Source organism: Lynx canadensis, chromosome A1 (assembly GCF_007474595.2).
Source record: "Lynx canadensis isolate LIC74 chromosome A1, mLynCan4.pri.v2, whole genome shotgun sequence".
NCBI lineage: Eukaryota > Metazoa > Chordata > Mammalia > Carnivora > Felidae > Lynx > Lynx canadensis.
The window spans coordinates 114,074,929-114,101,720 of record NC_044303.2 but is presented as its reverse complement, the minus strand read 5'-3'; the positions used below and the strand labels follow the sequence as shown (position 1 = coordinate 114,101,720).

The following is a 26,792-nucleotide window of genomic DNA, read 5'->3' as shown; positions in this document are numbered from 1 at the left end:
TTCCTAGATATTTCATAGTTTTTGATGCTCTTATAAATGTTTTTTTAAGTCTAATTTCTAACAGTTTATTGCTACTATATAGAAATACAATTGATGAGAAAGGTTATTTAATGGAGGAGAGGTCCTTCGTTGGCTTCTGAAAAACAGGGGCAGTAATTGCAGAAGATAACCATGTTCCCTGGGTTCACACTTTAGGGAGGTATTCAGGGTTCTCTTTAAGACTGTTACTCCTTCATGAAACTATAGGTACCATGATAGCATGTGTTATTTATCTCTGTTCTTGGCACATAGCCTGGAGTCTAACAAAGGGTGGACAATAGTAAAACGTTTCATGAATGAAAGATACATATGTGTGTATGTGTGTGTGTATATATACATATATATAAAAGATTGTATTTTTAATTTTTTGAAGTTTATTTATTTTGAGAGAGAGAGAGAGCAGAAAAGTAAGTGCATGTGAGTGGGGAAGGGGCAAAGAGAGACAGAGAGGGAGAATCCCAAGTAGGCTCCACACTCAGTGCAGAGCCCAATGTGGGGCCCAATCCCATGACCGTGAAATCACGACCTAAGCCAGTATCAAGAGTCAGATGCATGGGATGTCTGGATGGCTCAGTTGGTTAAGTGTCTGACGTTGGCTGAGGTCATGATCTCTCAGTCCATGATTTCGAGCCTCGCATCAGGCTGTCTGCTGACAGCTTAGGATTCTGTGTCTCTCTTTCTGTTCCTCCTCTGCTCACGTGGTCTTTCCTCTCTCAAAAATAAATAAACATTAAAAAAAAAAAAAGAGATGCTTAACTGATTGAGCCACCCCAGTGTCCCAGGTTTTATTTTAGAGTAATCCCTACACCCAGCTTGGGGCTCGAACTTACAACCCTGAGATCAAGAGTTGCACACTCTACTGATTAAGCCAGGCAGGCATCCTGAAGGAGGTATATTTTTTAAAGAAATAACCTCATGGAGATTTAGTATTGACCATTTCTATCAACCCTAGTTGTTTTCCAATACTGTCCACATCCATACATGTGTTTTTGCATGAATGCAGTGAGGATTTTATCCCCTGCTTCATATTCTCCTTTGATCACTAATGAGATTGACTCTAGGACATGTGGTTCAGCCCACAGGTCCAGTATTGAATGAATCTGGTTGTTGTTCTGGGGGTTTAGATAGGTTTTGAAGTATTGAGATAAAAAATAGCACCGGTAATAAACTAATAAACCATCATGCATGCATTAACTCATTAATTTATTTATTCACTCATTCAACACACTTGCATTGAGAAGTCACTAACTGCCAGGCACAGGGCTTGGTGCTAGAGCCACAAAGCCTCAGATGAGTTGGTCCCTTCCTCATAGTGCTCCATATTCAGGGGAAGAGAGACAGATGTAAAAGGACAATTACAATGGACCATGTAAGTGCCACACTGGAGGTATGGGTAGGACAGTCTGGGAGCATGGAGAGGGGTGAGGGATTAGGGAAAACTTTCTTCAGGAGCTGACCCCTGAGCTGAGCCCAAGTCAAATGGATATAGTCTGTGAGAGGGAACATCCAGAAATTGGTTTAAATAACTGCAGGAGAGGACTGGCCCCCAGCCTCCGATGTGTTTTGTCCTTCCCTGGGTCATTGTCCTTATCACCAAAGGCATTCATGATGACACAAGAATGATTGTATAAATACACTTTCCTTATGTTTCAGGCAAAGCACTTTATGTACAGTATATTATCCTCATAACAACCCTGGAAGTTCTAATGTTGGAGAAGACTCCATGTTGGAGATTCAGTGAGATTGAATGACCCCAGGGTTTCACAGCCAAGTGGCAGCATGAAGGTTTGGATCTGGGTCTGGCCGACTCAAAACCTGTACTTTTTGACCAGTGTACAATACTAATTCCACAGTGATGATAATAGGAGATAATGATAACTTCCCTAATGTGAGCACTCAGAATGTGCCAATCACTGGGCTAAGTGATGTACATTTATTGTCTCCTAGGATTTACATCTTAATTATCCCCATTTTACACATGAGAAATTAGATTTTGGGTTATGTCACCTACTCATTATGTACTAAGTTATCCATTTCTGTGTTACAAATTACCTAATCTTGGTGGCTTAACACAATAAAGGTTTATTATCTTAATGTTTCCGTGGGTAGGAGTTCCAGAGTGTCTCTGCTGGGTCATCCTGGCCCAGGGCCTCTTGTAAATTTGTAGTGGAGCTCTCAGTTAGGGCAGCAGCCATCTCCAGGCTTATTTGGCAGGGGGAAGGTTGCAGGGTGGGGGGGATCTGATTCTAAGTTCACTGTCATGGTGAGTTTGTTTCATCAGGCAAGAAGCTTCTACAAGTTTCTACAAGCTTCTTTACCCTCTCAGCCTCTCCCTAAGTTGCCCAAGTGTCCTCATGATATGGCAACTAGTTTCCCCCAGGGTGAGTGATTCTACAGCAAGACAATGAGAGAACATGCTCAAGACAGAAACTGTAGTCTTTTTATAACCTGTTCTCCTAATGATATCCCATCACTTTGGCTGTATTTTATCTGCTGGGTGCAGGTCAGTAAGTCCAGCCCACGCTCAAGGGAAGGGGAATCAAATACCATCTCTTGAATGAAGGACTATTAAATAATTTGTTACACACCTTTAAATCCCAGCTAGCAAATAGTAGACCTGAGATTCAAACACAGGATGATTGGTACTAGACCCTGTGCTTTTAACTGTTCTATTATATGGCTTCCATATTTCATAAAAGCATTTTTGCTGGGTACTGTGTGGAAAGAAACTCGAGATAGAAATAGGTAAGTGGCCAAATAAGTGGAGGAAGAAAAATAAGGAGATAATTGGACTACAGGAACAGCTGCAGGAATTGCAAGGGCAGGCTGGTCTGGGCTTTCATGAATTCAGTCCAGATAGGCTTCCTGACAGAGCAGTCTTTGAGAAACAAAGTGGTAGAGAGAGATTTGCCCTGTTTTCATCAGTTCTCAACAGCAAACCTGTTTGCCAGTCAAGCTCCCTCCCTGAAAGAAATAGGGCTCTGCCTTGAGATAGCTGTAGAGGCGAATGAGGGTGTTTTTTCCTGGGCCACATATGCACAAATCATACTGACACATTCAAGCTGGAACAGCTAATAGCATCATCTGGGCTCCCACACATGCACCGCCCAGTCCTTCCCCAAGGCTGGGTTGCCATGGACAACCAGAGGCTGTCTCCCAGTTGCTCAAAACACTCCTACGTTACCCTGTTCCACAGATGGCAGCAGAGAAATGAGGTCCCAGCAAGATGCAAATGAGCCTTTGGAGATGTACTGAGCCTGGCACTTTGCACTGTCATTTCAGTTCAAGTGACATCTCTATTCAGCAATTTTAAAATGACACCGAAAAGCCATTTGGGCCAGAAGTAGGCAGCTTCCTCCCTAGTTGGGCTGTCCAGTAGATGGTGTTGGAGAAAAGGCTATTGGCAGGGTGGGTAGGATGACTTCTCACCTGGGCCAGGCTCCTGGATCGGCACTGCTCCTTTTCCATCTTGATCCTTCAGATGGACCCAGGCCACACCTAGAAAACACCCTGGGGCCCTCAAAAAGTCCCACCATCACCCTGGAATTAGTGGTGTTCACTCTTCTCTTTACAGATCATGTAAGTGTCCTTTTCTATCATTTATTGGGAGTCTGTTTTTTAACAACTGTTTTAAACAATAGTAATGATGCTGGTGTTGATCAAATACTAGAAGCTAACATTTAGTATATACGATTTACCAAGCTGTGTGCTAAGTGCTTTATGACATTTAAGGCTCCTGGCCTCCACGAGAGAAACATCCTATTATGTTGATGTTACAGGTAATGGCAGTGAGGTTTGGCAAGGTTAAATGTCTTGCCCACGGTCACACAGCTATTTAGTGACTGGGCTGCTATTTGAGCCCAGATGTGCCTGACTCCAAAGTCCATATTCTCACTCCTGTCTTCCCTGGGTCTTGCTCTCACATTCCTGGTTCTCCAACTCCCATTGTCTCTGCGCTTTGGCTGTCGGTCCTTGCCTAGAGCATCTGTTGCTCAGGAACCTGCGGGGACAAGTCTTCTGCCTCGACCTCGACATGCTCCTTGGAAGAATTGGTGTTAGCCCTGCGGCCCCACGCACCAGGGTAAGAGAGAGTCTCGCTTCCTGCCCTGGCCCGAGGGACCGACTGGCTGGGCCTGCCTTCTGCCCAGCTCACCGGTCATGGAAGAGAGTTTGGACACACACTCCACTCTTGCCTGATGACAACAGTGTACAGAGCCCACGTTGTTCCTATCACCCTACTGGAGAGTCTGATGACTTAGAGGTTAGGATCCTGACTCACAAGTGAGCCAGAAGTCTCTGCTCTGTTCACCTGCTGTACCTCTCCCTGGCTAGTCTTGGGTACCTCCTGGTTCTCACACAGAGTGGTTGTCATACTCTGTGAGGAGTGACTAACATGTCTTCGCTGCTCCAGTCATGCTGCTAGAGTCAGAATCCTCCGTGGGAGGAGATAGTCTTATATATTTATTTAAAAACCATCTCGCTAGGCTGGGAGTGAACTTTCCTTCCTAAGGAATCATCAGGTAGTCTTTCCATGGTCTCACTAAGCTCCCTAAAATAAATGGCCATTTGGACTTTCCACAATGACAGTGTTTTCCTTGGGAGTTATCCAACAGCCATGCCGTCCATGGTTGAGTCTGGCTTACCTGTATTCTGTCAACCAGAACTCTCCATCCACCAGAACTCCTGTAGCCTTCAACACGGTGGCAGATGAGACTTGGGGTTAGGACCCTGCAGTGCCCTGCAAGACTCCCGAGTACACTGCTGTCCTTCAACATGATTACATTTTATTTGGTCTAGCATAATTGTTAGCCTGGAACCAGTTCTTTATTGTGATTCCCATATGATCCCTGGTAGATCTTCCTCAGGGTTACCTTAAAAGATACATGTTAAAAATAGCAATTGTTAAATAAGCCGATTTGCTTCAGTAATTTCTATTATAGACATGACAAATCTTTTGGACTTAGAGGTGTTGGAGAAAGAAAGAAATATGTCCGTTGAGCATTGTGGGGCTGAGTTTTTCTGGAAATGTAAAATAAGGGCTTGTAGGAGAGAATCGTTTAAATGTCTTCATGCCCTGACATCTTATGATCTTCCTAAGTAGCTAGAGGTTTATAATTTTAGAGATGTAATGCATGTAGAATTGGGGAATACTCATTTTTGTCTAATTGGTTGCTAGGATCAGGTATCTATGGAAACAACCATCCATTAGTATTCACGATAGGAAATTTATTTCTTTTACTCAGCATGATCACACAACGGGTATAGTGTTCCTTGTATGGTGGCCTCTTGCAAAGCTTGCCATAGAAATTGGCTTTCTTAGGCCTGTGAAAGAAGCCGAAAGTGCATCTCCTCTCCTGCCTTGAGCCATCTCTGCATTTTCAGAAACCAGTGGTCCTGCTCCACACAAGCTCATAATTACTCTTCCCAAATTATTGTATGAGGTTTAACGTTCACAGTCGTCCCTCAACAGTGGCTTTATGAGCTCAAAGGGAAGTTCGTTTTGAAAACCTTGTCCTGTATTCCTGTTGTTTTTCTACTCAGGTTTTACCTTAGCATTGGAATTTTTGCGTTTGTATAGTAATGCTTCTGTGTAACTACGACAATTCTCAAGAGACAAGTGCTCGTTTTTTCTCCAATATGAATGTACCTCCCTACTTCTGGTGTAAGATTGTTTCTGGGGCATGGTGAGGTTCCTCGAAAGCTTCGCCTTTTTTTTTTTTTTTTTTAAACAGAGAAAGCCTGATAACTTGTACAAAGAATAAACTGTCTTTCTTCTGGTGGTTGAGTGAAAAGATGGAAAAAGCTCTCTCTTTCTCTCTTTATTTTTTGCTTCTCAAATTGTAATCTGGTGGCCAACATGTATTAACCCCAGCAAGTGACATTCTGGATTGTGTATTTTCTTTGATTTAACCGTGTATTTTTTTAAAATTTGGTTTGTTACGTATGCTCCTTGCCATTCATTCATTTCTTATCCCAAATAAATATCTGAGTCCTACTTTTACCTGACACCAGAAGGCCCTGAGGTTATCTTGGTGACTGAGGCAGATAGATTTTTTTCCCCACCAAGGCTCACCATCCAGGCAGGGAGACCAGGTCACTAGGAGGTTAGAACACAGTGTGGGCCAGTTTTAATGAGAGAACACAGGGCATGTGTGATCTCTGAGAAGGGACATTAACTCAGATTTGAGATCAGAGAGGTCCTTTTGAAGGAGGTGACATGTAAACTGAGACCTGAAAAATAAGCATGCGTTAGAGCAGAGGGATCAGGAATGGGGGAGAATGTTTCAAGGAGAGGGAATGGAAGGCGTTGAGTGCCTGAGGTCACTGTAAAAAGAAAATTAAAACCTGGTTTTATTCTAACCCAGTCCCCAGAACCAGATTTCATGGAAAATCGTTGCAGTATTGTGCCTTCATTTTAGCTTTACCAACTAAAAACTGGAAGGACGGTACATGTCCTAGGCATGTTTAAAAATGCACGGCGAGTCACTGGGCCCTGGAGGAATAAGGTGGACATTGTCTGAAGCTTGCCAAAAGGCTGTGTTCCTAACTGCCCCTTAAACTTGTCATGGATGCCTATCTAAGCAAAGAATTACAGATGGGAAGTAATGTCAAATTCAGGCTTTCTCTGAAGAGGGCTGCTCTTGATACAGAGCAGTGGACCCTTTGAGCTGTGTCATGGAGAGTCAAATGTAGAATGTTTATTTCCAGAAGCAGTAGCAGCAACTCTAATCTTGCACTGGGTGTCTTGGGTTCCTTTGGAATGTTCCAGAAGTCAGAACTGAGTTCTGAGTTTTTGAACATTGGTTACCCACATTTGACCACAGACAGCTGTGACCACCCACATGGGCAGTGGGTGGCCTGGATGTGGAATCTTGGGACATAAATGATTGATGAGCAATAGCAGTCAGCGCTGGTTCTGCCTCCTCGTATGATAGATGCTTTGGAACAGAAGTACCAGCATCAACCAGGAACTTGTTATGCACAGTCTCTGTCCTGCTCCAGACCTGCTGAATCAGCAATTCTGGCAGGGTTGAGGAGGGGGGCCTAGCATTTTGTGTTTTAACAACCCTCAAGGTGATTGAAGTTTGAGAACAACTGGAGTACATAATACAAGCTACAGGTAATGAGAATGTCCTGTGATTCCTATTGTTTGGCTGCCTGTGACTCCCACCCCTTCCACGCCATGTAAGAAGGCCTCTTAGAATAGCCGTGAGAGTGATGTTGTTATGGAGACAACCATGAACTTGTACCAGTTTATTAAAACATATATACGATTGTTAACTTTGCTACATGTGACCAAAGTCACAATAGGGATACCACAATTAAATGCTCCAGTTCTAATACTATAGCTGGAGCAGTGGCTTTTTTTTTTTTTTTCTTTCCTGACTATACCCCACACTAACAAATCTGTTTAAATTGTGATCCGGGAGACACATACACATGTGTATAAGCATACCAACTGTTTCATGAAATAACACCCTTCCTATATTTTCTGTGCTGCTCTATTAAAAGTATGTTGGTTGCAATCCATAAAATTCATCTCCTGACTCACCAATGAAATGTGACCTGCAGATGTAGTGAGCTGTCTTTGCGTGGACCTTGTGTCTGGAGCAGGAGAGGGGTGGGACTGCCTTCACCTCTCCATCAGGTAGACTTGGTTTTTGGTCTCTGTTCTTCCACTTGCAGCTGTGTGACCTTGGGCAATTTGTTTATGTTCTCTGAGCTTTAATTTCCTTATTTGTCAATACGGAAAACATCTACCTCACAGAGTTAACATGATGAGTAAATGACCAGGCATTTCACACAGTGACCAGCGGTGGTAGCTACTACCTTACTTGTGGAGATGGTATTGTTAGCACGATTTTTCAGAACATCATCAGTTAAATACATTTCTCTGGGAACTTCCCCAAAGCAGTCTTTCACAGTTTTGTCCCAGACTACAATGAATAAGTGCCCTCCTGTAGTCTGTGTATTCAGAAATATTTTTGAAGTAATTTTACCTTAAACATGCATCCAAGTTCTGCCCTCTATTCCAAAAATATATTCAAGTTTATATATGTATTTTGGAATATTTTGTTTTGATAAAAGAATTGAGTCCCCTGGCTCAAATCCTTGAGGGCATTGAGATTGTAGATGTCCTGAGTGGCTACATGTACCACCAACGTAGCCCTGAGCACAAGTCTTTGGGAAGGGTAGACCTTACAATTTTGTTTGTTAGGACTGACTGTGCAAGGAAAGTCTATCTGTTGGTGATTCTGGGTAGCATCTTCATGTATGTAACTCTGTCATCAACGGGCATGGCAGATCATTCGTGAACCCTGGGCAGTTGGCATGTGGAAGTGCCAGGGATTGATCATTCATGAATCCACATGTTGTGGAGACCCAGCCAATGTCTGTTTGTCTTTCTGGAGGTCATGATTGTGGTTGGTGGCCAGGCACCCAAGGCGATCCGCAGTGTGGAATGCTATGATTTTGAAGAGGATCGGTGGGACCAGATAGCTGAGCTTCCCTCCAGGAGATGCAGAGCAGGTAAGCAGCCTGCCTTTCCCCAGTCTGTCTCTGCTTACTGCTGGCAATCCTGAATTGCTCCTTGTTTCCACAAACGTGTGCATTACAGACTCTCTTCCTTTCCATTCCCCACTTGCCCAATATCTGGCTACCCCTTCTGGGGTAGTTGCTATGTGCTTAGGGACTTGAAGCTAGTACCAGTATTTGCTTGAATCAAACACCCTTGGAAAAGCATATATGAATAGAAATCCAGTGAGTCCCTCAATGACTTCCTATTCTGTAAAGTTGGAGATCACTTTCTGTGGAGAATTATTCATGTGACTGCCTGGCCCCCGCACTGTCACTCATCAGCACGAGTGATCAGCCGCCTGAGATGACCTCGATGCCTTGGTTTCCTGTGCCTCAGGTGTGGTGTTCATGGCTGGTCATGTGTATGCTGTGGGTGGATTTAACGGCTCACTGCGCGTGCGGACGGTGGATGTGTATGATGGTGTGAAGGACCAGTGGACGTCCATCGCCAGCATGCAGGAGCGCCGGAGCACTCTGGGTGCAGCCGTGCTCAATGACCTGCTCTACGCCGTAGGGGGCTTTGATGGAAGCACTGGTAGGTCCGGGATGGGTCCCCACTCCTCCTAGACTGGGACATGCCCTCAGTGCAACCCTGGTTTGCTCAGCCAGTTCTTGGGTCAGCCTTCTGTCCATCCACAGCTACCTCAACAGCACACTCCTCCTTCTTCAGCTCCTACCTTGTTTGCCAGAGCCAGGCCTTTCTACACATGGAATATGTAACTGCCCACATGGGTGGTATCATTTCCAGGATTCTTGGAAGGCTCCTGCACTCAGATGAGGCCCTTTTCTCCTTTCTGTTGTTTGGGAACCCATTTTTGTAAAAAGATGAGACTTAGAAAGAGAGCATGCTCAGCTGGAGGGCATCTCAGGACTGTCAGAGCCCTCTTCTGGATGGACACGGAAGCCGTGGAAGAGACCTGGCTCAGGCCGTGCAGTCTTTATCCGTTGTCCTTTCTACTGCCCCACGAAGCTTTGTCAGACTGTGCCACCACAGGTGCGTTCCATTGCTCCTGGCTTCTGTGTTGCTTCAGAGCTCAAATCAGAAACTACTAGTAGACATGAACTTGGAGAGATTATCTCACCTTTCCTATACCTCCAGGTGGATGTCTCTATAGACAGTAACTCTGTTAACACTGAAATGCCCCCAGGGATGTGAAAAACAATATTTTTTACTTCTCTGAATTTTCATTTGTGTCCTTACCAATTGGTAACCTTTCCAATTCTTCTCTTTGCCTCTCTCATAATATTTTAGGGTCTATAGCCCCTTGAGAGGCTGCCTCTAGTGGGTAGGATCTGAGAATAAAGACAAAAAAAGAGAGTGGGGCATTGTTTCTTCTAGAAATTGCTTTTGGCTGTGAGTAGAAAAACCTCGCTAAACTGTGGCTTAAACAAATGAGAGATCTTGTTTTACCCATGAAGGAAGACGTCCCGGAGTTGTCAGTTGCTAACTTCATCTGCTTGCTCAAGAATATTGGGGCCAAGGTTCTTTAAACATCTCTTGGCTGTACCCTCCTGATCATAAGATGGCTGTGACAGCTCCAGCCGGCACATTTGTGTTCCAGGTAGCATCAAGCAGGTTGGTGTAGAAAAACAAAGGCTATTTCAGAAATGCCCATCAGACTTCTTCTTAGGCCTTCTTGACTGAGTCACCCCTAATGGTTGTGGGACGCTAAGTTCTCAGCTTTCTAGCTTCTTAGGTAGAGGAAGAAAAGAGAAAAGAACATGTTCAAGTGAGGCAATCTCAGGTTTTTTACTCCATTCAGTAGATGTAATGATTTACATTTGCAGGGCAGTTCTGTTGTATCCCCATGTCCACTTGTGACCCACCGCGAGTCAGGCCTTTGTGGTCCTCTCAGGTAGACACACTGAGGACATGCATCAGGGAGGTGCCCCAGGCTGCATGGCAAGGTAGAGGTGGTACTCAGCCATATCCCCAGGTTTCTGACCCTTCCCACCAGATGAGGCCTCACCTCTCCTCATGAGTAAAAATCTTACAAGTCTCTGGTCTCCCAGGCCTAGCATCGGTGGAAGCCTATAGCTACAAGACCAACGAGTGGTTCTTCGTGGCCCCAATGAACACACGGCGGAGCAGCGTGGGTGTGGGTGTCGTGGAGGGTAAGGAATACCAGTGGGCGGCGGCCCGTCCCTGCCCCAGCCCACAGGTCTTGTCCCAGCACCCTGGCTCTCTATTCCTCCCATCACTGCTCTGAGTCAGGTTCAGGGATCCTGATGGAACAGATGAAGAAAGTTAAGGCGCAGATGGGTGCAGCTATTGGCTCATGCTAGCAGGTGGCCAGGTGTATTGGGGGGAGTAAGTGGAGCCTGAGGGGAGACACCAGCCTGTTGCTTTGGCTACTTATCAACAGTTGTGTTATAGGTTGAGGAATCTAGAGTCAACATAGAATGTAGGAGTATAATGTGGTGGGGTGAGGGTTCATTTTATTTAATTAGTTTGGTCCTCCTATTTATATGGTGAACATTAACACATTAACAGAGCCTCGAGTGAGGTGGGCATGTTTTCCCAGGTCTGATTACTGTCACTGCAGGACAGGTTGGTGGCAGAGTCCTGCTCAAGTCAGGAAAGGTGTGTGGGGTGAGGCAGGTGAGAGTAGTGAGATCCGGGGCCCAGTGAGGGCTCTGTAGTTTATAAATGGCTCTTTTATATATAAATTTTGTTCCCAAAATCCTTTTGGAGGAGATAGACAGGGCTTAGATTTTCTCCATTCTCCACATGGGGAAATGAAGTGCCAGAGGGGCAAGTAATATGCCCAACGTTAGTAAATAGCACAGCTGGTCCTTGAGCCTGGGTCTTCTGACTCCTAACTCCGTGCTCTTTCCATTGTGCTACACTCTTTCAGACCATTAGCAAATGCTGATAGGGATTTTATAAATATGTGTGAATTCACTGTATTAAAGCATAGAGTATTATTTGGGAAAAAAAATGGTATACTTTATAGGATGACACTGATTCATTAATCTCTCCTGAAGTGGGAATGTAGCTGGAATATATGCATTTAGACATGTACGCAGGCATTCTCTCTCTCCCTCTCTCTCTGTCTCTGTCTCTGTCTTTCCCTGCTGCCCACCCCCCCCCCCCATCTCCTATGCATCCACAAGAACACACTTACTTGCTTTAGGGAGAGTGTAATGTGCAGTGATTAGACAGACATTAGTAGAAATATTTTCTCTCACTGCATTTCTTGGTTTGCACCAGTATTGCATAAATTTTCATTTAGAAGTATATTATTCTAACATACTAAATGAGTCATTTTGGTGAGTGCAAGGATTTTGTCCTCCTCTCAAGATAAATTGTTTCTTGCAATCTCATCCTCCTGGTGGAAACAGAAATTGATTTGTCTGCCAAATATAAGTGCTTTGTCTAGCCACCTTCCCATTTCCTCCCTTGTTCCTCAGCCAGGAATACTAAACAATAGTGTAGGGGTTAAAAATAGCAAGTCCCTGTTAATAGACTCAAGGAGAAACCTTGAGTCGGTATTTTTTCAGCTGATGCAAGGTTAGGATGGTTGATGGCAGGTTAGAGAAGTTGCCTTCGTGGTCGTGATTTGAAATACTCCCCTTGACAAGGGCTTGTGTGAGCATGTTCTGTGTGTGGAGGAAGTGCTGTCTTGTAGCGTGCCTGTTGAGACAGGGGACAGCCTGGGAATTTGTTGATCTTGTCCATTCTGAATTTGAAGCTCTTTGGCTGTGGGTCACCTTGGGGCTGCAGTGTGTCCTCCTCATAGCTTTGGTGAGAATGTTTCAGGAGGATTTTAAGGGGCCTCTGCTTCACCGTGGCCTTGGAGATAGGGCTCTCCACATGGTCACAGTCTTCCCTGCCCTCTCTCTGTCCTCTGTCATGGCTGTCTGGTCTGAATGACACTGGGGTTGTTCTCGGGAGCTCCGCATCTCCTCCACACCTGAATGACTTAGGTTTTGGCGAGCAGAGGGCAGCTGGTGGGCAGGTTGTTGCATCTTGGCCAGCCTGTGTCATGGGAGCAGCCTGGACCCTGGAAGAGTTGTTGGGTCAGGAATCTGTGCTCTGGCTTACGTAAGGGCAGAACTGGGGAGGACGTGTCCCTTTTTTCTTAGAAGGGTCCCTGGAAAGGACTCTGGGGCAGAAAACAAAACCAGCCTCAATGATAGAAGAATAAATAATTAAAAACATTTTTGTAAATGTTTATTTATTTTTGAGAGAGAGACAGAGTGTGAGCAGTGGAGGAACAGAGAGAGAGGGGGACACAGAATCCGAAGCAGGCTTCAGGCTCCGAGCTGTTAGCGCAGAGCCCGATGTGGGGCTCAAACTCACAAACCGTGAGATCATGACCTGAAGTCACACGCTTAACCGACTGAGCCAACCAGGTGCCCCAGTAATTTTATATTTGATATGACAGCAGTTTGAGCTTCTTTCTAATTTAAAAAAATGGCACACTTCCAGATAGTAGTTTTATTTTTGGTATTTCTCCCTCAGGAAAGCACATAATGACAAAAAAAAAAAAAGCACCTCATTTGGTTAGTAACTCTATTAAGTGGATTTGCATTTGGCAGTGTTTATTTAGTCTACAGTTAGTGTTTGAGATCCTTATTATAACTCCATTACTCCCCATAGGTCTGAGGCCTAGGCCTAGATGAGGTAGGACTGCCCCTACCACACACACACACACACACACACACACACACACACACACACAAACGGGGGGCGGGGAGAGAGAGAAGGGAGGGAGGAAGAGAAAGAAGAGACCCTTCAAGTTTGAATCTCTGCTCTAGCGGAGCTGAAATGCTGATTTCCTGCCCCTCGTCCAACCGCATATGTCCATCCCCAGGCAGAAATGATGCCTTTAGATAACAACTTACGGTATTTTTATTTATGCGTAATGGTGTTTCAGTGATCTTGCGCATGGCTTAAAGATCACAAGAGAGCCTATCGATGAATTCCAGCCACCCCAGCCCAGAGTGCACACACCATGCTGCGACCACATGTTCCCTTTGCTGGAATTGTGGATGGAGCACATGAAGTATGGTAAAGTCACGGTTTGGGTTCTCACTGAAGAATATCTTCTCATATTTGTTTTGTCTGCTGTTGTAAGCCATTAGCCAAAAGTCAATCTGCCTGCCTGTAGCTGGGCCCCACTAGCTTTTTATTTCTTGGGTGCCTTATTCTGGAGAAGATCTAATATAGTTCACTAGCAAGAATATGCTGAGCCACAGTGGTGCCAGGCCATAGCTTTGCATTGGGTATTTAGGGTGCTTATTTAGAAAGATGCTCTGAACTGCATTAAGGAGCCTCATGGCTTAAGAGGAAGTAGAAGGCAGAATTGTGAAGAATGCATAGTCTGGTTTGTGGTCCTCTGGAGGAAAGGGGCCCTGAACTCTCATGGCGATGAAGGTGCCCCAGTGGGTTAACAATGGAGTTTCAGCCAAGCTCCAGTTCTGTGCCACTGTCCCTGCCACCACCCTCAACCACTTTGTCTGTTCCAGGGAAGCTGTATGCTGTCGGGGGTTATGATGGGGCTTCCCGCCAGTGCCTGAGTACCGTGGAGCAGTACAACCCAGCAACCAATGAATGGACCTATGTGGCAGACATGAGCACCCGCCGCAGTGGCGCAGGTACGAGGAGCCTCAGGGCGCAGGCTATGTCTGATCCACTCCCAGGTGGGTCCGGAGACCAACAGTTGAACATTCTTCCTTACTTCACCTTCCCATTCTTTGCTTTTAACGTCTGTATTCCCACTGGCACCTTTCCAGCTCGACACAAGCACTTACATGTTAACCTCTCGCAGGGAATATTCTCTTCACCATCATCCCTTCCATCTCTGTGGAAATAACTGCATCCCTGAAAAGTGAAGGCTTGCTGCGTGTCAGGTGCCATCCTAATAAGCACCTTCAATTTATTTAGTCCTCACCAGTGCCCCTAAAAGGTAGACACAACATAAATTCCAGTTAACAGAAAGTAAGTTGACCAGGGGTGAGTAATTTGCTCAAGGTCATATAACTGGTAGAGTCAGGATTTCTACTGCTTTCACCCGTTTGGCCCTCCCCCTGGCAACTATCAATCTGTTCTCTGTATTGTGGGCTTTGATTTTTTTTTTTAAGACTCTACATATAAGTGGACATCATATGTTATTTGTGTTTCTCTGTCTTCTTTTACTTAGCATAATGTCCTCAAGGTCTTTTTTGTGTGTGCATTTTTTTTTCTTTATTGTATTTTTAAGACTGAATTGTGTTCTCACTTTACAGTTCCAAACACATGACTACTTGCTCAGCATTCCTTAATGCTATTTTAATATTATTCAAAAACTTTTGTGTGATCACTAGTTAGAAAACAAAAAGGTGTATGGTCCCATTTAAGAAGCATTTGTATGTGGAATACTACTTTTAGTGAGATTGTATTTGCTGATTCTGACCAGTTGGCCTTCCTTGAACATGGAGCAAATGCCTGGAAGTCAGGAGGCCTATGCTTTAGTGTTGAGTCTGCTAGAACTTGCCATGTGACTTTGAGCAAGTCCCTTCCCCCTTTCTGGCTTCTGATTCCTCAGATGTGAAATGAGTGGGCTGCAGTAGATGTTCCCAGGGGCCAGTTCAATGCACACATATCATGGTTCCTCTCCCTTCCTAGAGCTCTTTTAGTAATTTTGGTTTAGAGAGTCTTGGTAGAGTCTTGTTTGTACTTCCTAGGAATCTTCTGTGATTTTAGGCGTGAGAGCAAGTTCAAAGCTCAAGGATGTAGGGACAGCTGAGGAGGAGTGGAATGGCACCGAGACATGGGGCTGCTTCTAGGAGCATCTCAAGCAGCAAGTGTGGAGGGGCAGCCCCGTGTGGAGCCCCTAGCACAGACCGGCCCCATCTGCCATAGATCTGCCTCTGGAGGCGAACTGCTCTGTCTGTGCCAGACTGCCCAGGCCTTGTTACTGTGTGGAGTTCACTGGGGCTGCTCTGGCCGTGGATGGTGGCAACTCTACTGGCCGTGGCACTGGGTGACCTCAGTTTAGGGAATGCTCCCTCTCCCAGAGGTGGACTCTTGACTCAAGTTACTGTCAGAGCCCTGGCCTCAGGCTCCCAGGTCAGCTTTTGTTATACGCTTCACATCCCTAAGATTAGGGGAAGCCTCACCTCTGGAGTTGAGAACCTGCATGGTGGGTGTTCTTTGGTGGCTGAAGAACCAGACTCTGGCCTCTGGCTACTTCTGGCCCTTTGAAGTGCTGGAAGCCATGGTGGCTTTAGGTCCAGGAGACATCAGTGTGAACATTTGTGGAAGAGGCTGCAGAAGGGCAGGGGAGACCCTGAGGACCTGGAATGCTGCTTTCTTTTTCAATAGCGTGTGAGCAGTGCTCGCAGATGGTTGGAGGAGGGTAAAGAGGCCATGACTGGAACCCAGGCTCTGCTAGTTCTGGGAGAGGGGCAGATGAGGCTGCTTTGGAACACACTGAATTTCATTATACCCAAGTCCGTTGGATAGCCATTGTTGATACAACACCACCATCTGCTGTTAGTTTAGGGCAACTGTGAGGAACCACCAGCACAACCAGCATAATTGCTAGATGGTATTTTACATATTTTGGCATTCAAACAAGGACCTAGTACCATCAGGCACAGGGAAATAGTCTGAATAGTATAGGGTCCTTGTCCGTGTGAAGTTTATATCCTAGAAATTGAGTCTTTGGGTCTGACACGTGGCTGCACAACCCAATCACCTGAGGTACCTTTTCTGAGTCCCAGCCAGTGTCTCTGGGAGGGAGGCCCTGGGAATCTATATTTTCAAAATCTCTCCACCTGATTGTGATGCAGCCTGTTGTGGGGCGAGGTAGCCCGTGTGCCATGTTGCTTTGCAAATGGGAGAACTGAGGCCTAGAAAAGGGGAAGTTTCACCTGGCAGCAAGTTAGAGACACACGTCCAGACCTACGTGTCCCAGACACCAGGTCTGTTGCTGTTTCCACTCCCCTTCCTTCTGTGACCTGCACTGAAAGATTTTAAAAGATGACACTGAATCCTGTACACGATGCCATGCTAGAAGCAAGCTCGGGCCTATCAACATCGGGAGTGATGTAATGTCCCTCTACAAGCTAAGAGGAGAGTGTGTGGCAGAAAGGACGGGTTCTGCTTTGGGGCATGCAGGGAGGTCTGCGCAGTAATGATGGCAGTGCACCTGCTACGCGGCTAGTTGCCAGGTTTAACTCCTCTTACTCAACTAGTGTAACTGAAGGCTGAGGAATACGAGTAGGAAGACTTGGCAACACAGACAGGCCAACGGGAGGACAAATGTAATTTTACCGTCTGGAGATAACTTCTTCTAATATTTTGGAGGATTTCTTTCAGCCTTTTTTTTTTTTTTTTTTACTTTATTTCTTTGCATAGGAACCCTCTCTCCCCATTTTATACATACATGGTCACATACATGTTACATATGTATGTATATTTATGTTTCTCTAAATAGATACAGGGTCATTTTTGCTTTGTATTTAGGGAATTCTCAGATTGACAGTTGTAGGAGGCAGTCAGGGTGTCATATTTGTTTTACGGATGAGGACACTGAGGTCAAGGGGAACAGAGCAGGACTCCTCATGTCACCCTGCTGGTGACGGTTGCCCAGGACTGGACTCCAGGCCTCCTGGTTTCTGGTCGCGGTAGCCAGCTTGAAGCTGGGACACTGTACTCTGCCTTTCAGGGGTCGGGGTCCTCAGTGGACAGCTGTATGCCACAGGCGGGCATGACGGGCCCCTGGTGAGGAAAAGTGTTGAAGTTTACGATCCTGGAACAAACACCTGGAAGCAGGTGGCGGACATGAACATGTGCAGGCGCAACGCAGGTAATATGACCGCTCTTTCCTTCTGTCCTTGTGGGGTTTGGGAGTGAACACTAGCTCCAAAAGAAAAGCAGAAGGGAGAGACTCCCAGAACCTGGGCCCAAGCTTGTACCTCACACAGGAGTATCCCTTTGCCAGCTAGGCTCTGGGCTGGGAGAGGGGAGAGCCAGGGACCACAAAAGCTAGCCACAGGGTCCCCTATGTAGATGCAGGGGGTTCTTCCTCTTCCAACAAAGGGTGATGACTTTGTGCACACATGGACACAGACCCAGAAAAGCCCTCCGATTACCGTCAAAGCCCCCTGTCCAATGGCTCTGTTGGGTAGCTAAGCACAAGGCTGTGTGGACATGGTCAGGCAATGATGCTTGCTTCTATCTTTTCTTTGCCACTACCTGGTTCTGAGAACCCCTCACTTCCCACCTGAAACCCATCTCCTTCCTTTTAGGGGTAACCAGTCCCCTTATTCATTCTCTGGTGGGAACACTTCCCATTTTCCTTGCTTTGTGCTTCTGTCTCTCTGTCCCTTCCCATTTTCTTTCCTGTGGGAATGATTTATCTTAGAGGGTTTAGATTTTTATTCCGGGAGCCTGACATCCCTATTAAACTATTTCCTTTGACAACTTTGTCTTCTGGCTCGGGTCCTTTGTTATTATATCTTACTTTATCCTCTTTACTCTATGAAGGTGTTGACTTAGCTTAGCTTCCCAGGCTGGAAAGACAACTAGGTGACTTTCTGGCAGATTTATTTCCTTTATATCAAGTTACCAGTTTGCTAAATTCATTTGTGGCTCACATGTTGAAAGTGTAAACAGAGGAGAGTTATTAATTTGCCCATTGCCTAAGCCCGCCATGATGTAACTTGGCACTTGGCCTTAAACCACATGAGCGAGAGATTATAGACACTCGAGGGATTACCTAACACAGCTAGTGTGTCTTGAGTCCAAAAATAGATGTGCGTATATGTACACATTTACATACAGATATTTCTGTTTTTTAATAGCAAAAGTGGAATCACACTGTGATGCTATTTTATAATCTCCTTTTCCAATCCACTTTAAAATCTTCCATGAATAACTTATTATAACATGAAATATATTTACATGATATTTTAAATGGCTATATCATAATTTGAATAACTAATCTACTGTTGGACATTTATTTCCATCTTTTCTATCAGTAACACTTTTGTTATTACAAATGGTCCTTTGGCTAATCAGTGCACACATCTAAAATTATTTCTTTAGAATAAAAGTCTAGAAGTAAAATTTTTGAGCCTGAGTGAGCATACGTGCTTTCACTACCATCCAGGAAAGTGGTACATTTTATCTTCTCACCAGTGTTTGAGATATATCTTCATCAATACTTATAATTACAACTTTTTGAACATCACCAACCCCTTAGTCTCATTTTGAAAAAAGACATGTAGGACTATGGCCTCTTAATTAAAAAATTTTTTTTAAATATTTATTTTTGAGAGAGATACAGAGCATGAGCAGGGGAGGGGCAGAGAGAGAGGGAGACAAAAGAATCCGAAGCAGGCTCCAGGCTCCAAGCTTTCAGCGTAGAGCCTGACAATGGGCTCGAACTCCCAAACTGCGAGATTATGACCTGAGCCAAAGTTGGACACTTAACTGACTGAGCTCTTGATGAGCAAAATAACAGTTTCCTACCCTTGAGTCCCTGCTGCATGAGACCTTGCCCTCAAACCAGCCCTCGGTGAGATCAGAGCAGGAGGGATGCCTGGTCCCTGGGAGCTTTGTGTGGATTTAGACTTAAGTAGTGCAAAGGCATCACAGACGTAGCCATAACCACACAAGAGGGATCTAACAGCATTTATCAGGGAAAACTTAGAAGCAGAGCAGTAGTACTGTGGGTGAGGTTCCCTTAGTCTGGGCATGAGAGGTCTGCATGCACCAGTAGGCAATGCTCCAGTAGAGAGGGGCCCATCCTGGTAAGCTCTAAGTACTGATAGGGTCAGGGACCAGGAACTGTCCATGGGACATGTAGCAGTGATTCCCCCTTTTTAGAAAGGGGGATCCTCGGAGCCCAGTGGCTGTTGTCAGCATGTCCTTCGGTTGAACACAATGAGACCGAAGAACTAGCTCCTGGAGCTACCTTGAAGGGGAGGAGGAGCACCTCCAGGGCCATCCAGATCTGTCTCCCATCCATTCCCATCACTGGTGACTCCTGCTGTAATGTCTCCTCTGGCCTCTGGTTCACAGGGGTGTGTGCAGTGAATGGGCTCCTGTATGTGGTTGGAGGGGATGATGGATCCTGCAATTTGGCTTCGGTGGAGTACTACAACCCTGTCACCGACAAATGGACGCTGCTGCCAACCAACATGAGCACGGGGCGGAGCTATGCAGGTCAGTGCGCTTCACTCCGACTCCACCCTCATCTCACCCACCCCTGCACAGAGGGTGTGGGGTGGGGGTGGAGGTGAGTTTGCTGAACTTGGGACTAAGCGCCTTCTCCAGAGAGGGCAGATAATTGTCACATGTCACCCACCACTCTTCCATTCTGTGCCCATGACACATACCCATAATTAGCACTGTTTTCCCCCAGCGAACCTGAAGGTAGCCCCAGAATTCTCTTTGACACCTGTGTTCCAGGGAGCCGCTTCCAACTACTCTGATTTGTCATAAGAGGTTTTAGAATTTCATTGCCATTTCTGGGCTCCTAGATAGAGTAAGATACAGTTCTTGCCTTACACAAGTTTAATTGGAAAGATAAGGTCTGTCTACATGAAATAGGACATACAAGGTGATGTCCACATAACTTCTAAATGGAATGTGCTCTGCTGTACATATTTTAGGACACGACAGGTGACAACTTCCTGGAGGAAATGGGGCATGATTAAACTTTGGGGGGGGGCTCCCATCATACAGCTCGCTGCCCTTTGCCAGGTGCTCCCTCCCTGTACCACAGGGCAATGTGTTTGGTACAGCGTGTACATTTGCTGTCATCTTTTCAAGAACCTTCTGGATGAATGGGACTGTATCTTTCCATTTTATAGATGATGAAATTGAGGTTTGGAGAGTCTTAAGGAACCTGCCCAAGACCACATGGTTTTAAAAAAAATGGCGAAGTCAGAATTCAGACTCCAGTCTGACTCCTGAGCCCATGTCCTTTGTACTACCCCAGCTGAGGGGGAGAAACTATTCCGGGCATGAGGCTGGAGGGAGGAATAGGAATGAAGCCAATGTAGAGGCTCATTCCTAGGGAGTGTGTGATGGGTTTGGTGAGGTCTGGGAGGTCGGACCACAGTGGGTGCTGCTGATGGCAGGGGCATGTAGCCCTCCCTGCTCCTTGTATCTTGTCTTCCAGGAAGTGGAATAGTTAGGGCTAACAGTTATTTACTGAGCACAGACGAACATGCCAGGTATTACCCTACGTATTCTACAACCACTATCTCCTTTAGTCTACCCCACGACTCCAACAGCATTCTTATTCCCTTTTTATATTAGAAGGTCAATCACTCTGTCTTGTTTGGATTTCTGTGCAGAGGAAGATTGTACCATGCAGGCTTAAAGGGGCTCCTATCACATTTTGTCAAGACAGGTCCTCAATTGCAGCAAACTTAATTTATTTTTTTTCCTCGTGTAGGATTTTTCTCAACTAAATATAAAAGATGCTAGAGGTATTTTGGTCTTTGAGTGAATGATTCTTTTCTCAAGATTAATTATTAAAACCAGTACTTTCATTTTCTTTTCAAAGCTGTAGTGGCAAGACCAGGGCATTTTCGAGTACGAGGCAGCAAGGCCAGTGAGGGACCCTCCCTTGGCTCTTATTGGGCCTTAATGAGAGGGGAAGGTTTAGGTATAAGTGGTTAGAATTTCATATATGTGCTGAATATTTCATGTCCACTCCTTTATTGTCTGTTCCCTCTAGAAGCAGGTGAGAAGGATACAAGCAAACGTGCAATTTGTGTTAAAGTCCATTGACTGAGTGAATCCATTTTTTTTAAGAATCTAAAGAAATGGTCTGAAATGCAGAGATTTATGGATAGTTATTGTTTGGAGTATTATTTATGATAGCAGAGGGCAGAGAGCTACTTAGTGTCTGCCATCAGGAAGTAGTTAAACTGTGGAATATTTTTACAGTGGAAGTGTTTTTAATGTCATAAGAACATGTTTGTGGCAGGCTGTTAGGTTAAAAAGGGAGAATGCACAAAGTATGTACCACTTGAGCTCACTCAGGTAGTCCTGGGGTCACGGACGTTTGAAGAGCTACCACCTAAAAAAATGGATATTGGAATCAGATCTGAATTTGAGTTCCAGTTCTGCTACTTGCCCTGGAGACTCTGGGGTGGGTAATCGGTCTGAGTGAACCTCTTGTATTCTCATTTGTAAAATGAGAATAAAATCATACCACATCTCTTACAACTTGTGTGCGGTAATACGTGGAACACTTAGTACTGTGCCTTCCCTGGCACGTAACGTCCCCTTGGTAAATGATCAGGATTATTTTCAGAAGCCAGGAAATAGTCCAAAAAACATTAAAAAAACATAAAGAAAATTTTTTAAATGGTGATTCTCTTTGTATGAAGGGATTAGAAAATTTCTTTTCCTTGTGTTCTTCTGCATTTTCCAAATTTCCCAAAATGAGAATATTTTACTTTTATAATCAAAAGAAGTTTATATAAAAAAGCAATATAGGAACCTACTTTAAAAAAAAAAAACGCTGCATTATGAAAGAGATTCCTGAGGTGCATGCAAGATGTTCTCAGGGTCAGGCAGCCCATCTGGGTCTGGAGACTCTGCTGTTGCCCACCTCAGAGCTTTTCTGCCTTCACCTTTATCCAGAATTCATATGCAATGGATATCTTAGCACAATCTCACCACATGGGTATCCTGGCATTTCTTTTAGCATTGTTCTCTCAGTGTCATCTGCAACCAGATTTTATAGCCATGGAAATATGTTAAAGTGAGGCTCTAGTTACGCTGTACCAGTAGACCTTACCTGTAAATTAGGATTTTGTTCAGTTGCAGATATCAGAAAAACTGACAGGTTCTTGCTTAAATAAGGAAGGCGTGTTATTTGTCTTAGGCAGAAAGAAGTCTAGGGCTGGCCAAGGGGCTCAGACTGTCGTTGGAGAACCAGGTTTCTCCTCCCTTTTCTCTTTTGCCAGCTACACCAGTAGTTGCCGCTGCTGCCTTGGGCCCTATGTAAGCATCCTCTGAGGTGGGACAAGGGACAACAGGCACAGCTGCAGCACTGGCAGATGTGCATTGACAATGATCTTGGCCGGGACTGGGTCACATGGCACTTCCTGCTGCAAGGGAGTCTGGGAAGCTGAGTGTGTACGGTGCTATTCTCTACAATAGAGGACAGCATGGAGAAGGGAAGTTGGATGAATCAAGCGACGGTATCTGCCACATTACAGAGATTCTAGGGTCATCTGTGGATTCACAAAGTTAGCTGTGGAGGATGGTTCAACTTGGCTAAAACCGTTAACACACACAGACATGTCTGGTTTGGTTTTTTTTAAGTTTATTTATTTATTTTGAGAGAGATCATGTGTGAGAGTGGGGGAGGGGCAGAGAGAGAGAATTCCACGCAGGCTCCAAGCTGTCAGCAACAGAACCTGATGTGACACTTGATCCCAAGAACTGTGAGATCATGACCTGAGCCGAAATCAAGAGTTGGAAGCTTAACCGACTGAGCCCTGCTTTGAGGCACCCCTGGAGTGTTTTTCCAAGTAGAATTTAGCCTTAGAGGGGTCTTTCAGTTGGGTGGCCTTAAATAGTATGGGAGCTGAGCCTAAAGAGGTAAATGGACTTGCCTGAGGCCGGAGTACAGCTTGAGTGGTGGCAGAGCTACAAGTGGAATTCGGTTTATCTTACTTCCATGAAGTCAGTCCAGTGTTCTTTTCACTTCATATTCAGTGTCTCCTAAAAGTAGGCACGAATCACTGTCACTTCTCTTACAGTGATACAGATGTAGATCTGTGGAGCCGCCTCTGGGGGTCTGGTGAAGGTGCTGAGTGTTGGTCAGCTGAGTCCTGGGATCGGGAAAGGAGTTGTTACCATAGAAACTGTGTACATGTGATGATGCAGGGGCTGGGGGTGGGAGACCACTAACCTGTGGTGTTGAAGGACTGTGCTTGTGAGTTCAAGTATCTTGCTGGGAGTTGGCCATGAGAGTGGGAAAGTGCCAGCCACCGGCCGGCAGCCTGAGTCCACAGGCCCTTCCGTGTTTGGATACAAACATGCCCCTTTCCCTTGCCTGGGGCCCTTGGGATGGCTTGGACTCATGAACTCCTTGGGACTCTGAATAACTTTGGAGAAGCTAAGTTGCTAACTCTCTCTCCTCTTCATCTTAGGTGTTGCTGTGATTCACAAACCCTTGTGACCCCAACTCCCACTGCCAGGAGGTGTGGGAGGGGAGGGGTGCTGCCTGTGACTGACAATGGCAGCACCATGATGCTGGGGGGCCACTTGCTGCGAGAGTCTGCGGTGGAGCCTGAAGTGCCCTCCTCCCATGTGGCGATGTGGCAAAGTGCGTCCAGCGTGAAGGCTGGTGACCTGCCTCCTCCCTGAGCAGTGGGTTCCTGACAGCTCCAGCACCTTTGGGCTTTTTATGTGTGTTTCTATGGGAATACCTGAGAACCTGAAGTGTGTGTATATGTGCGTGTGTGTGTATGTGTATAGACCATGGTGTTTCACTAAGTTGGGGATGTGTGACAATCTACTGGATTTCTTTACTACTGATCCTTCTATGCTAAAAATCAAATCACAGAAACCTCTCTTCTGGATTTGCCCCGTGGGAACCCTGAGATGACTAAAGCTGCTGTCTTCTGGAGGCCAGAAATGTCCAGAAGCAACTAGTGAGAGGGGCATTGCCCTGACCATGCCCACATACTGGCCTTGACTACTGGCACTGTCTGCAAAAGAGCTGGTCATTCTTGAATCTGTACCATGCCCTCTTTGTGCTAGAACTGGGAACAGATGGGTTCCCCAGCTCCTCCCTGGGCTCTGCTCCAGGAAGCAGATGACAACTGCCTAATCCTTGGGCCACTGGTCTTTGATGTGTGGATTCAGGTTAAGGAGAGTTTGTGTCTCTTCAGCTGGGAAAACTAGCTCTTTGGAGAAGCCCTGAGTGACATTGGAGAAAAAAAAATCTATATATACATGAAAAACAAAAACAAAACAACAAACCAAAGTGGTAAGGTAGTGCCTGCCTAAAATGGTCTGAGTGGATCCTATTTCTGAGTTTTCCTGTGATAGGACAGACCCCCATATATACTGGTTATCTAGGCTTAATTATTCACAGCATCCCATTTTACTCTCAAAAGTGCTCTGGTTTGGAGGATAAATAAAGGGTCATCCTACCTCCAAACCCAAAGATAGTTTTGCCCCTGCTTTGGGTGGGGTCATGTGTGATTTAGGTGGACACGGATGACTTCAAAGGAGTATATATCAGCTGGGGCTGGCCCTCAGCACTTGATGCCAGTGGTCAATTGGCCAAGTCTGTCCAATGTCCTCATCTTCCTTTTCTTGTGCTCTCCCCCTGTTCCAGGGCCTGTACCCTTTCTCCATCCTTCGGAATCCTCCACTCCTTGTTTTTCCTGAGAGGGAGGAGATGGTGGTAAATGCCCTGGATGAGTGATCTCTCTCAGGGATATTTACATTTTAAAAGAGGAGCTTGATAAGAGCTTTGATAATTCACAAGTAAAAATTAATGGCAGGACTTCAAGCATCTGGAGGGGGCAGATATTTAAGGACATATGGAATCATTTTCATTGAAAGAAAGAAAAAGAAAAGAAGAAGGAAGGAAGGAAAGAAAGAGAAAGAAAGGAAAGAAAGAGAAAGAAAGAAAGAAAGAAAGAAAGAAAGAAAGAAAGAAAGAAAGAGAAAGAAAGAAAGAAAAAAGCCTTTCCTAAAGGAGCAAGTCGTTTATGTTGGAATTTGTGGCATCAGGAGGGAAGGCCTTGTGTCTGGGAAGTTGTGTCACACCGTGGGGGCTGGAGTTTAACCCTCCCTGATTTGGGGCCCACTTACAGGAGCCAAAGGGCTTTCTGAAACCTGATGTTAGACTTCTGATATACCTGGGGTACTTCCAAGCAGATACTGCAGGAGACTGGCTTCCCCCCAGCTCACCCCTGCAGTTAGAAAGCCACTAGCCTCCCTAGCTGGTTGGCTGCTTTGTGTATTTACTGTATATTTTTTGTGCACTAAACACTCAACTTTCCTGAAGAAGAAATGTCTTCCGATGTTGAGCGGATGTTATTTCAGTGAGACATTTGGAGAGCAGCACCAAGGCATCCAGAATGTTTAGCGGCTTTGGGAAGAGGCTAAACTACCAGTAGCTTTGTTGGGCCTGGAGGAAATGTCTCTAAAGCAATCAAAGCATGCCTTCAGTTGGGTGCTGTGTTCTCAGCTGGCCCTGGAGATGGCTGGTTTCAGAGCCCTGCCTGGCTCTGGCTTGGAAGCTGATGGAATGAGCGTTTGTTGCAATTGTTCTTCCTCTCTGTCAGAGGAAGGTTTGGGACTTTGTTATGGTTTGCGGTGGGGATGAGGTTGGGGGTTGGGGTCCGATATGTGCTATTCCTACAGCTCCCGACTTCAGATTAAAGGTGCACTTCCCACCCATTTCCCAATACCCAGGAGCTGGACTTCCATGCTTTTGTGGGGGCATTATGTTTTTCATCTTCCCTGACAGCTAGCCAGCCCTGTTTTCTGCTTTCGGAGTTTTGCTATTGGTTCCACCTCCCATCTCCCTTTCCGGAAGCACTGCCCCCTGCTGGTAGTACCGCTGAGGCCATGTTCATTTCATCCTCGCGTGTCCTTTCTCACGGGGACTAGAACACTGGTATGTCACCACCAAAAAGCCAGTCTGCTCTGGCTGCCCACAGATGCCATTTAAAACCTGCTGTCTCTTTATCACCAGGTACGATTCTCTCTCTAGTGGACACAACAAACTTGTTTTCAAGTCTGTGCTGGCCATGTGGTAGGCGAACCCTTCACCCCCGCATCAGGGTGGCTGCCAACTGCTTGTGAATGCAACTTTGCTGCTGGTAAATCTGAAAGCTGATCACAGTAATGAAATGGAATTGCAGCCCAAGGTTAGAAGCAGCTTAGACGCCACTTGGATACTGATTTGGACAACACGGAAGTCAGACTCTGAATTCCAAAGTTCTTTCTCCTAAGTACCTAATGGCATCTTTCTTTCTAAAAAGTTGCAGTATTATGCAAATGACAGTGACCTCATTTTCTGCTATGCAATAAGAATACTTAATTCTCTTTCATGACAAACCAGTTGCAATATCCCCCAGCATGCTTTTTGAGCTCTCTTACTTTGATATCTGTTGTGTAATGTTTGTATATTCCTGAGCCAGATCCTTTCAAAGATTGCCTTTTTATAAAATTGAAGCTA

The 26,792-nt window shown here is 45.5% G+C and overlaps 1 protein-coding gene across 2 annotated transcripts in view; it reads left to right on the top strand.

Moving 5' to 3' along the window:
• The window catches only part of KLHL3 (kelch like family member 3), a 114,288-nt gene extending 89,084 nt beyond the window's left edge, over positions 1-25,204 (top strand). Inside the window, exons 9-15 of one of the 2 annotated variants that reach the window (XM_032592920.1) lie at positions 8,451-8,568; positions 8,954-9,151; positions 10,630-10,731; positions 14,092-14,220; positions 17,277-17,417; positions 19,637-19,780; positions 23,740-25,204. In XM_032592920.1, coding sequence (XP_032448811.1) covers positions 8,451-8,568; positions 8,954-9,151; positions 10,630-10,731; positions 14,092-14,220; positions 17,277-17,417; positions 19,637-19,780; positions 23,740-23,768 — 861 coding nt within the window. In that variant the 3' untranslated portion in view covers positions 23,769-25,204. Of the gene's footprint in view, positions 1-8,450; positions 8,569-8,953; positions 9,152-10,629; positions 10,732-14,091; positions 14,221-17,276; positions 17,418-19,636; positions 20,080-23,739 lie in introns of those variants that run through there. The other variant, XM_032592919.1, reaches the window with a different exon arrangement.
• The last annotated feature ends 1,588 nt before the right edge of the window (positions 25,205-26,792 follow it).